The following is an 11,953-nucleotide window of genomic DNA, read 5'->3' as shown; positions in this document are numbered from 1 at the left end:
GATTAAGAAACTGAAAACGCTGCCAAGGTAGGCTGTAGAGCCATAGAGAGAGAGAGAGTCAAGGACGCTGCCAAGGTGGGCTGTAGAGCCAGAGAGAGAGAGAGTTAAGGACGCTGCCAAGGTAGGCTGTAGAGCCATAGAGAGAGAGAGTCAAGGACGCTGCCAAGGTAGGCTGTAGAGCCATAGAGTTAAGGACTTGGTCGACACGCAGTAATAAGAAGAGGTGCATGCTTTCTGCTCCTCACCAGGTATTGTGAGGGTGGTGAAATGAAGAACGGTTTGGGCGGGTGCGGGTTAGCATAGCGGTAACACTCTGTGATACGTATTCAGGAGGTTATCGGTTCGAAACTCTGATGGGACACCTATCGTGGCTGTGATTTTCAGTGTTTTTCCTCGATCCTTTTAGGCAAATTATGGACAGTAAATGAGGTCACAACCGCTTCCTTCCAAATCATTTCCAAAAAATTGCACCTATCGTTTGGCGCTATGTAATATGGCTCAGTTGCCAGCAGTGTTGTAAAGCAACAGTAACAAGAATAGGGCCCAATACAGTGTCCATAACTCCATATCTCCCCCTTTAATGTGCAAATCGCAGATTGATTTGTCGATAGGTGCAGACTTGTGAAATATTCTTTCAGTCTCTTTCCTAATTCCCCGTTTCCATTTGAAGTGATGCAACTGTAACACATTCATCATTTACTTTTATTATTATTTGTGTTCTGCAAAATGAAAGCAATGAAAGTTACTGTTATAGCTATAAATTAATTATGGGATTTATGGGCACTCTGTATTTTTAAGTAAACCAGAAATCATTCAATATTAAGTTCCTCTAGGTTGTGGAACCGTGCAGCCTAGAGGGACGTACTAGGAGGAATCATTGTTAAAACATGAAAAGGTTTTGAAGACCGAAATTTGGTTTTTGGGTAGGACGTACCAACTCAAAGACACTGTAACAAATATATAAAATGACAATATATATTAAATACTAAATGCGAATACAATGTAAGTCCCTGGAGGTAATAAGCCTCCGGCAATGAACCAATCAAAATCGTACAGACCAGGAAAAGAGTGAATCGACTGAACAGTTCAAGCTCCCACAACAGAATGGAACACTCGCGGTGGACTTCAGCCGTCCGGAACCATGAAGTGGAATAGTGGAAGGGGGAAGGTAGTAAAAGGGGGGGGGGCCTCTGACGTAATGCAGACAGGGCTTCGGTACCGATTAACCAACTATCCGAGAAAACCACATTGTGAACCTTCAACTTAGCGAAAACTTCAAATCTTAGAAAAATAATCTATGCTGACTAAGGGCTGTAACACACACAGCGACATCGATCGTACGGAAAAATGTACGATTTTTTTTTTTGCCATATGATCTCATTTTCACACTAGAGCGACCAAATACATTTCTTTGCTCTCCGACTGTCGTACGGTAGATGTCGCATGCCGTCACGTATGAAAGCTAAGACTACGCTTTATATTCTACTTCTTGATGCGACATGAACCGTACGGACGTCGTACGACCGATATCGCTGTGTGTATTCCAGCCCAAAGTTGGTACCTGATTGTGCACATTGAGTGAATTGGGATGATTGGCATGAAGTCTCAACTTGAGGTATCTTGCGGCGCAAGATGGAACAGTGACTGATTTCAACTCCCGTGATGTGAATCCGGTTGTTTGATTATCCGAGAGCGTAATAAAACCAAGGTACTCAAACTCTGCTGTTGTTGGTGATAGCTGAACATCGGTTTCATTGCCTGCCCACAATTCCAACTTCTGAGCTGTAAACAGACAACACCGCTCTCTTAGGGGATATGACACCATGTTGGTAGATGCTTTGTAGACTGGTGATTCGCAGACATTTTTAGTCTGAGGCTTCTCTGATGTGAATACAAACGTTTAAACCCCCCAAGCCTGACCTACCATAAAAGATTTAAAAAATAATTTATGGGCTTCAAAACAATTACTATGTAATTATCAATGGAATTAATTTTCTATTACATTTAAGTTCTTTAATTTAATGTGGCGTTTTCTTGTCAATTTATATATGCGATAATTAAATAATTACCATTTTAAGCTCTCCCCGGGAGAAAAATTTACGGCCCGATGGGGGGCAGAGATACCAACTTTGGGAAACACTCTTCTAGATGACACATTCAAATGAAAATATTATGTATGGATGAGATATGGAAAATACAGGGTCTGCCGGAAAGAATTCCGAGAAATGTAGAACGTGCAACTCTGGAGCGAAAGCAGATATGGCGGTGTTGTTACTCGCAGTATAACAGTTTAAGTGATATAAGTTGCGCGCGCAACCCAGCTGTAGTTAACGGACAAAGCTTGTAATGTGTCAGTTGTCATAAATGTTCGTATATGATTTAGACTTCCAGAGAACTATTATAACATGACCGGGATAGTCCTAAAGTGAACATATAATACTCACTGACACGTGACAGAGTCATCCACCCTTTTTTTTTCTCTCTGATGAGAACACCTTAGACATGTTGGAAACCATGTTCTTCCGCAGCTCAACAACAAAAATCACAATTTAACTAATTTCCTCAAAGTATTACTAAACAACGGCTCGGTTAACACGTTCCAACATGCAAAAATAAATGAGCGTGTTTTGTATCTCGTCCGCACCACGCTCGGTGCTGGTAACGGACCAACGAACTCACATTTTCAAGGTGAAGCCCGACATAGAAAGTATAAGAGGCTAAAATTTTGCGGCGGTCAAACATACGACCGTTCAAGTGACTAGACTGCCGTTGTAGTGGTAGCTACTAGATATAGGGCATAATCTGCTGTACTGATCCTAGACTGACAGGTGCCCTATATATTTTGTATATTTATTAATATATTTATCATGTAAAATGTAAATATCCTTTACATTATGACAAGTGATTTACTACTGCCGACAATGACTCTAACAAAAGACAGACCCGTCCTCTCGTCAGAGATGGCGCCCAACAACAATAAGACCGTAACTATCAAAGAGTAATAAATATCTGGTCATAAGCCCCAGATTGGGCTCATTGCCAAGACTGACTGACTGACCAACCATCCGTTGCGATGTGGCTTTGACTTGAACTTGCAGTCTAATACGTGACACGTATTTTCTGTGGGGCCCGTGCCGAAAAATTATAAGAAATTCCAGAATAATCGGAGAAGGGGTCGAATACCTGCACCGTGACCATGCGAGTCGTAGAAGGCGACGAAAAGGGAAGTCTCAAATCTGAGCCAGTAAAATATGGTCGCGAGTCCCAAGAGACTTGGACCCGATAATGACTGCGCTGACAAGGGTCAGCAACATATACAAAAAAAAAAAAAGATACAGACCCTTCCTCTCGTCATGGAAGGCGCCCCACAAAAATAAGGCCGTATCTTTCAAAAAGTAATAAATGTCTGGTCATGAATCCCAGATGAGGCCCGACACGAGGTTTACTGACTGACTGACTGTCAGTCGCAATGTGACTTTGAATTTGATTTTGAGAAGGCAGTCCAGGAGAGGTGAGTTCAGCGTTCAGTTCTGTACGGGAGGCTGTGAAGAGAAGACTTTATTTGTACTATTTGGAGTGTGTAATTCAGTGATACTTATAGTTTCCGTGTTACCAGGAGAGCACTAGTGTGTGTGTGTGTGTGTGTGTGTGTGCGTGTGTGTGTGTGTGTAACAGTGAATTATAAAGTGTAGAAACAGCGATAGCGCTATAATTACATATAATTACTGGTGGTATCAGGAGTAAATAAATCCGTTCATCCAATCCAGAACCCTCGTTATTGGTCTCTCCAGTGCGTGACAGTATTCTTCAAATGAACGGTGTAGCCATTCATTTCATTTACATTGTCCACGGCTTTCCAAACGTGAATTTTCTTGGTAAATAGATAGGAAAAGGAAGATCAGTTGCGTGGCCTCCTCGTTCTCCTGATCTTACTCATTTGAACGTTTCTCTTTGAGGTTATGTGAAAGTACATGTGCACAGCCAAACCGCGAATACGCTGACCGAACTCAAAGCACGGATCACTGCAGCAATTGCAGATGTTACAAAGGGCATTTTACAGCACGTCTGGCAAGATATAGGCAGATGGCGCTCACTATGAAGTGTTTCGCATCTAACAACTTTACACTTGTCTGCAAAGAAACAGTTTCAACTGGTGAACGGATTACTGCAAACAATATCGTCATATCTGTTTCCATTCCTTAACCACAAGCACCCGAAATCCTGACATTCTTTTTGGTAAATCCTGTGAATTAGAACAGAAAAGACATATTATATAGAACATTGTCATTATTTAACAGAAAAACAGAGGGCCAACAATATATTTAAACATTAATGACATTTAATTCAGCACACACAAACACAGCATTTCCCTGTGACACGTGTACATCTTTATTCTCTAGATCAGCCGAGTCAAACATGCGGCCCCCATAGCCACAAAGTGCGGCCCCTCAACTTTTACAGCTAATTGATATTGAAATCAATATTAAAATTTTAGTAGAAATATTTTTTTGTAAAGACAATTTTCCAACAGACCAGAAGACAAGAAGTCTCACGCAGACATAAATTAACAGGCTGCAGGAAATTCAATGTTTTGCTATTTCTAACATAATTTCTTGTGTAATCTCTCTTTTTACATATTGAAAAGCTGTTTGATACTTGTCAAAAAATGGCATTCTATTGCTTTTTAAAACTGCAAGATATGTGACTTTAGGTAATTATATTGAAATTATTCCTAAATAATAAATAGAATTAAATTTCCTTGTATCAAAATCTAATGTATATTTCTATTTTGAAGTGCGGCCCTGGACTATTATTTATAGGGCTGAGGTGGCCCTCGGTACAAGTTGTGTTTGACATGCCTGCTCTAGATAATTTGACTCCGCTGAGAAGGTTTGAATAGCAATAGCGCTCTTAACTTATACTCAGTGCTCTGTTCGAGACTCGGCCGGAACAACTGCCATTTCACAGGGTTTCCATGGGTTTCCTCTGGTTATGCAGGCCACCACCATCTGCTTCGAAATTCTTTCCAATTAATTATTCAAATTGTCCTACCATTCGATGCTCTATGTGCTGAAGTATAAACAAAACACAATAAACCACCACATAGATTCACACAAGAATTTTGTGTATGTGAGTGGACAGCTTCATTTTCTCGCTTTTTTGTCCTTCCACACTTCTTGGATGGCACACTTGATGGTTTCACAGCTCTTCCGAATTGGATCTGGTGGCAGAGAGGTATCTTGGAGTAGTAGCCACTAAGATGCTGCAGCATCCATGAAAAAAAATTCGCTATTAGCGAAAACTGTAAGGTTCCAACTAGACATTGCTGTTGAGTTTTTCTACTCCAAATTTGAGAGATCTCATTTTCAAATTCGAGAATACAGATCGAATGTGCTAAGTGACGTCTTCTGGTGTTTCTTTCTTGGCCCCTCTAAGCAAATGCAAGGCTTGGACACCGCCACTGCCTTACCCATCCTGTCCAGTGCACCATGTACAGTCATTCTATGCCGTTTAAGAGGAATTTTTTAGTCCCAGGAATCCTTCAAACATGGCATCCTAATTTAACGCTCTATTAGAGCTTGCAGTTTACTAATATTGGGGTGATGATTTCTGAACTTGCTATATACGAGGTGAAAGATCAGTACTACCAAAATACATTTTTCTGTGCTTGAGCTCTATCATTGGATTGCTATGACTAATGCTGTCTTATGAGAAATTGATGTGTCAAAATGTGTGCATGGCCTCCTGCAACGATGAATTTAGTTAAACCCTTTCTGTGTCTGGGATATCTAACGGCGCTCTCAGTATCGAGGCTATTTAACTTTCGTTGGTAAGATGATTAATGAGTGATGATATCGAAAGGACTTGAGAATAAACGGACATGTCCTAATCGATATACTGGCCAGGCATTTACCTCGAGAGACTGAGGAAAGCCATAAAAACCTGGGGATAGTCCTAGTCGAGATTCGACTGAGCACCTTTCGAATAAAGCTCCAGATCGTTACATCTGGGTTCTGACGACGGGGTAAAGCACCCAGAATTACTGGGTTCTTCATTCATTCATCAGTAATCTGTCAGATGACAGGTCCACAGCCTCTTCCAAAACAGTTTCTCCATTTAATGCGATCTTCTGTTTTTGGAAAGAGACTATCCAGGAATAGTGATAATGTGGTAGTTTTTCCATTTGCTTTCCACATCGCAGTACAACAGCCGTTCAAACCACTCTGGTCACGCCTGTTGCTATACTAACTTGAACCATCTCGAGCATCATTTTCTCTGTGCTTCAAGTCGCCGCTGATGACGCTGCTTCCGGCATCAGTTTTCGGTGTCTCTCTTCGTCTGATGCCTACCCTTTGACCTGTCCAGCAAGGGAGGCCCTGCCAGTAGCTACGCTACCACTGGTATAGCTCTCAGGGTCCTTGGCATACTCAAACACCCTCACCACGATAAGGTGGAGATACCAACGAGGGGTACTGCGTTCTAAGGAACGCTAAAGAGCAAAGCGACTGAGGTTGGCTAACGGACGCAATAGAGTAGACGTCTCCCATCCCCTCGCATGAGGACGGAAGCAGATCATTTATCCGAAATATTGTGTTCTTCCGACTTCTTTAGAAAGACGGACGATGGAAAAGTTTCAGATGCCAGTAATTAGAGCCCTTCGGCTCTTTTGTTATAAGTTCCTTGCAGAAAACATTTCCTCTTGTTTGCATATCTTCAGAGATTACTGACGAGCCTGTTTTCACTGATATTACGAAACGCCAAATATAATCAGAGTAAAAGCAGTCCGTCTTTCTGGACAAGAGAAGTTCCTTCATTTCTTGGCATGGTAACAATTAATTTTGCCAGAACTTTTAATCTTTACATATATCAATGGCATGGGCACAATTAGAACTTTTTAAGGGGGTGAGGTAGTCAGAAAACATGTTTGCAAACTTAAGAATATTTTTACTGATCGCTCTGCAGTATTCGGAATAGAAGAATAAATTCCATTAAAAGTCAGTTTAATTTCTGGTATTTATATTAGTACATTTACTTCTGATATAATAGTGATGCCTTCAGAAACTCTAGGGGCAGGGTCAGATGCATGATTTCCCCCCCCCCCCCACACACACCTTCGCCCATAATTTGTGAAAAAGCTATTGCCCTACTTAATTAAGCATTACATGATGAAGGCGAATGATGGGTGGAGATGTAGTTCCGCGCATTGTTTCACATAGGTATTAGATGGAGGAAAGTGGTCAGCTTGACGCCCCGTCCGCTATACTCCCGGAAAAAGAACCTCCCCCTGCACCCACTGCATAAGATGCTGAGCAGACCCGAGAGCCAGTCTGGACTTTGTGGGCAAGGATAATGTCTCGCTCTTGCCGAGAATCCAGCAATGATTCATCGCTCGTCCAGCCTGTAGCTTCGTCACCGCGCCCTTGCTTACTACAAATTCTTATAACCAGATTTATTAATGATACTGACGAATGAGGTACTGATGTGCCAAGACTTGAATCTTTTGCACCGTCGCTGTTGAATGAAGCTGCAGGATGAGTTCTTGTGGATAGGAGCAGTCTGGGGCTGACTGCCAGCCCCCCACTGTTGGCCCATGGGAGTTCAGTTCACTGGCCCTGTAGCTTTCGTCTTCTCCTGAAACAAGTAAATGGTCATTGCTCTCTTAGGGCTCACAGCAGCCATTTTGTGACATACGAAGATCATGGAAAGAAAGTTTATTTTTTTTGTAACTAATCTGAGATTCTCAGAAAGCCTTCATCGGTTGAAGAGTACTGTATTCTGGGATATTACACCATTTTGTCTGGTAGAAGCTTCCCGACGTTTCATAGGAAGTTATTGTCAGTATCTTAAGGGGGCAAAGATTAAGCCAATCAAGCAACAAGCATGCAGTTGTTTGTTCTGCTTGCTTCTTCTTGGTTGCTTTCTCAACTTATCTTCCAATTATGATGGTGGAGGTAGTACGTAGAGCTGTCCTTCCCCTTTCACTCTCACTCACCTATGGTGTTGGGTTAAGGTGGATGCAGCTTCAGTAACTGGGTTAAGGTGGACGCAGCTGCTCTCAATAAGTTATCTAACAATGACTTCGAAGTACTGGGCGCCAGCTCACATTGGTGAAAACCTGATCTTTCTCAGAGTCGTAAGTGGGCCTTGGCTCCAACAACAGAGCCCGCAAACCAAAGACAACACTCTCACAGACACTTTAACGCACTTTTACGTAATTGAATTATATCTGAAGCCTATATTGGGTATAGCCCTTTGTTATGGGCGGGACGCGCGACGCACGTCTTAGGGCTGGAACACACAGCGACATCGGTCGTACGGAAAAAAGTCGTACGATTTTTTGCCGTACGACCTCATTTTCACAGTAGAACGACCAAACACATTTCTTTGCTCTCCGACTGTCGTACGGTAGATGTCGCAGGTCGTCACGTATGAAAGCTAAGACTACACTTTATATTCTACTACTTGATGTGACATGAATCGTACGGACGTCGTACGACCGATGTCGTTGTGTGTGTTCCTGCCCTGCTTGTTTGAGAGCCAGGGCGCGTCTGTCTGAAACAAAGAACTGTGTAGGATGTCAAGCTATTGTTAGTATGACGTCACACTGGCTAACTAACAGTCCTGATTGGCTGCACCACTGGGAATTCCCTAGCTAACTGCTTATGAAACTTGCATCATACATCCCCGAGCAACAGGGGAACTCCGGAATTATAAAACTCCTCAAGCCAGGCTATATTGCGTCATCCTCTACTCGGTATATAGTTCATAGCGCAATATAACACGTAATAATATATGTAATTTTACAAATTCACAATTGATTAAATCTTTAAAAAATACAATGACTATCACAAAATTAATTGTATACATAAATTTGGTGAAGTATATTATTTAAAAGGAGTAATCGGCTATATACGTGACTCTGAAACGTTAGTAAATTTCAACCAGACTACTCGGCGTCACATCCAAAATAATATTACTCTTCATAATCACCGCAATTTTCATAAATTTTATTGAAATAGCTGTCTGGTAGTATAGCCTAAATTTTCAGCACTAATAATGGATAGCCTATTTAACCAGTTTCATCTGCCTTCCAGCCTCCAAATGCATATTTCTAAGATCCATATTAATATGTTAATGTACAGATACTAATTATAGATTATTCGCTGGATATCAACCTGTTCATGCCAGTAGTCATTAGTATATCTAATGAGTAATCAGCACTTTAGCTTATAGAATTATGTAATATTCTGATTGGTAAAATTTAAATAAAAAAAATATTAATATGAGATCTGAGGTTCTCATGTCGATGAGCATCAAGGTTACGGTATTCTGCGATGCGTCTGCTGGCTCCATCTACGTTGGTACGTATCTAGCAAAGTACACGGCGGGAGTTTGGATGATGAAGATGGAGGCAGTGGGTGCCCCTGCACAGTTTGTATCTATCTACTGAAATACACAAAGTCACAGAGAACAAATTTAAATCTTAATGATCACGTGGTGTTTTGGATTGTAACCCCTGGTAGTATGGTTGTGAGAACAAACGTTTTGATGGAAGATACAGCTTCAGTCTTCGGTTAAACCTGAAGGTGAATGAAATATGTTCTTGAGAAATGTTGACACTGACTCACCGGTATATAGAGTGTAACTACATCACGAAATTTCATCGCTATAAGATCCTCAGTTCTCGTTCTTTAATATTATCTCTCGATCATATTAATCTTCTAAGCAACCCGTTCTTGAGTTTCCTCAACACGAAATTCGGTGTGCACGTTTTGTGTGGAGTCCTGATAATATCCGGATTTGTTTTTTCAATTTTTCATGTAACTAGAGGGCGCACGCGATAGTGTAGTTGGTTGATGCACTGTGCTACCAGTCGGAATGTTGCGGATTCGAGTCCCGATGAGATGGATTTTTTTTTCCAATTTACCTAATCCTTACAGCCGCACTATGGCCCTGGAGTGGGCTCAGCCTCTGGAGTCTTCCTGATGGGGTGGGTAAAGGGCGGACGACGCGTAAGGCCGACAAATTTACCGCCTTCTGTGAGCCGATTGTTTAAAGAAAATATGGGAGGCTCGACGTCTTACAACCCCATGGGTCTTCACAGTCTGTTAAATGGATAGCTTTACATTTCTTACCTTTACCATGTAACTAGAGGTTCTGTGAACGTAAACTGAGACTTGTCAGAGCCGTAAATCACTAGGCCTAATTTATGGGCAGGGGCATGACGGATATATGACATAATATTAGCAGCATACCCAATTTGGAAAACGTTAATCACACCCCAACACCCACATACATACAGCATATCCAGAGACCCATGCAGCCCACCTAACTTACCTCATAATCCCCACCTCCTCTCTCCCCTGCAATTAATTCCACTAACACCCCTAATACGGTTGTACAGTTAGTGTGTCGTAAACAACGGAAGAGGACACAGTGCTATAGACAAGAATACAAATAAAAATTCCAGAACAATAAGTAGAGAGCAATATACCAGTAATAAAATAGAAAAGGATTACAGTAATCCTTGATGTTTGTATTTCTCTGTAATTGTTGTAGTTGTTAATCGTATTTGGTTTGTATTCATTGTGGTAGGATNTTATGAATGAACTAAATATAGTGCAAAAACAGGGTACACTTAGGGTATATTACTGTCACGTGTAGGGGGGTAATCATAATGAAATTAACGGGTTCTAAATCGGATGATTAGGTATATTAGTACTTCGGTTACAGCCTCTCTTAATTACAATTAACACAGCGCTATCGCTGATTTACACACGTTACACACGCACTAGGATTCTCAGTCTTCACTAGTCGTCTCCTGGTAACTGCTCTCAACACAGAAACTAGCACTTCAAATCACTATGAAATCTTCTTGCTGTTTCTTATTCACTCACCCTGTAACCTCGGAACTCAACTATGATGTAAACTCTCCTAGACCCTTCTTCGGCTATTCTGGAACATCGTGTTATATAGCCGCAGCACGGACAAGGCAGAGAACACAGTTCCACTGTTGTGTGGCGCAGACCACACAGAAAACACAGGTCACGTTATAACTAAGCACTGTTAGGATCTGAAGTCATTGTGTCTGCACGGAAGTATGTTTTCCAAACCGGTGTTGAAAAGCTGATTGAATATCCCCGTTATTCCATTGTTGCTTGTGTGTGTTACTTATAAACGGCTCTTTCTGGGGCTCAACCGTTCTTGCACGGAACAAATACGCCACATTATTAACAGAATGTTAAATTACCAAAGAGGAGATACTCAAACACTAAAATACAAACAGTAACAAATGCGCAACTGGAGTTAAATTAAATTACGTTTCAGGCAGCGAGAGAAAGTGAATAGCATAACAGTGACAGAAGACAACAAACCAAGCCTAGGAATGAATCAACACATGGTGTCTAATCTTAATATGACACGGTAGCACACTGCTTCGATAGTCTGAAACGATATTTACACGTACATCAAAACCTTATTCCAACATAATTGTAGTATATACCAATTGCAGGAAGACTCCAATACAAGCTATTTAACATAAGCAAAGTCTTTATATAGGGGCAGAATTAGTCAATGCATCGAGCTGATCACCCGCCCAAGGAGTCCTACCATTTGTCTAAGATCTAGAAAAACCGAAGTGAATGGAGAAGCTCGTGGAGGTAGGCCTAGGCCCACTGGGGCTGCAGTGCCGAGGAAAGAAAAAATTGATTGATGGTATTTGGCCGTCAACACAACAGTAAATAAAAATTAATCAATCCACCTGCTCACGTTGGTGTAATTTGATAGTTGCTACATCTTTCGGTCGTAAGAGCCGGAATAGCGCAGTCAGTATAGCAACTGGCTACGGGCTGGACGTGAGAAGCCGGGATAGCGCAGTCAGTATAGCAACTGGCTACGGGCTGGACGTGAGGAGCCGGGATAGCGCAGTCAGTAAAGCAACTGGCTACGGGCT

General features: G+C 41.6%; 1 protein-coding gene across 1 annotated transcript in view; it reads right to left on the bottom strand.

Moving 5' to 3' along the window:
- LOC111872099 (centrosomal protein of 104 kDa) overlaps positions 1-11,953 on the bottom strand; it is a 63,115-nt gene that overhangs the window by 40,830 nt on the left and 10,332 nt on the right. Inside the window, exons 2-3 of the mRNA XM_023865653.2 lie at positions 7,468-7,632; positions 1,562-1,782 (exon numbers count right to left, since the gene is read on the bottom strand). Coding sequence (XP_023721421.1) covers positions 1,562-1,782; positions 7,468-7,632 — 386 coding nt within the window. The remainder of the gene's footprint in view (positions 1-1,561; positions 1,783-7,467; positions 7,633-11,953) is intronic.

Source organism: Cryptotermes secundus, unplaced genomic scaffold (assembly GCF_002891405.2).
Source record: "Cryptotermes secundus unplaced genomic scaffold, Csec_1.0 scaffold417, whole genome shotgun sequence".
In the NCBI taxonomy this organism is placed as follows: Eukaryota; Metazoa; Arthropoda; class Insecta; order Blattodea; family Kalotermitidae; genus Cryptotermes; species Cryptotermes secundus.
This window is presented reverse-complemented; position numbering and strand designations above follow the sequence as displayed.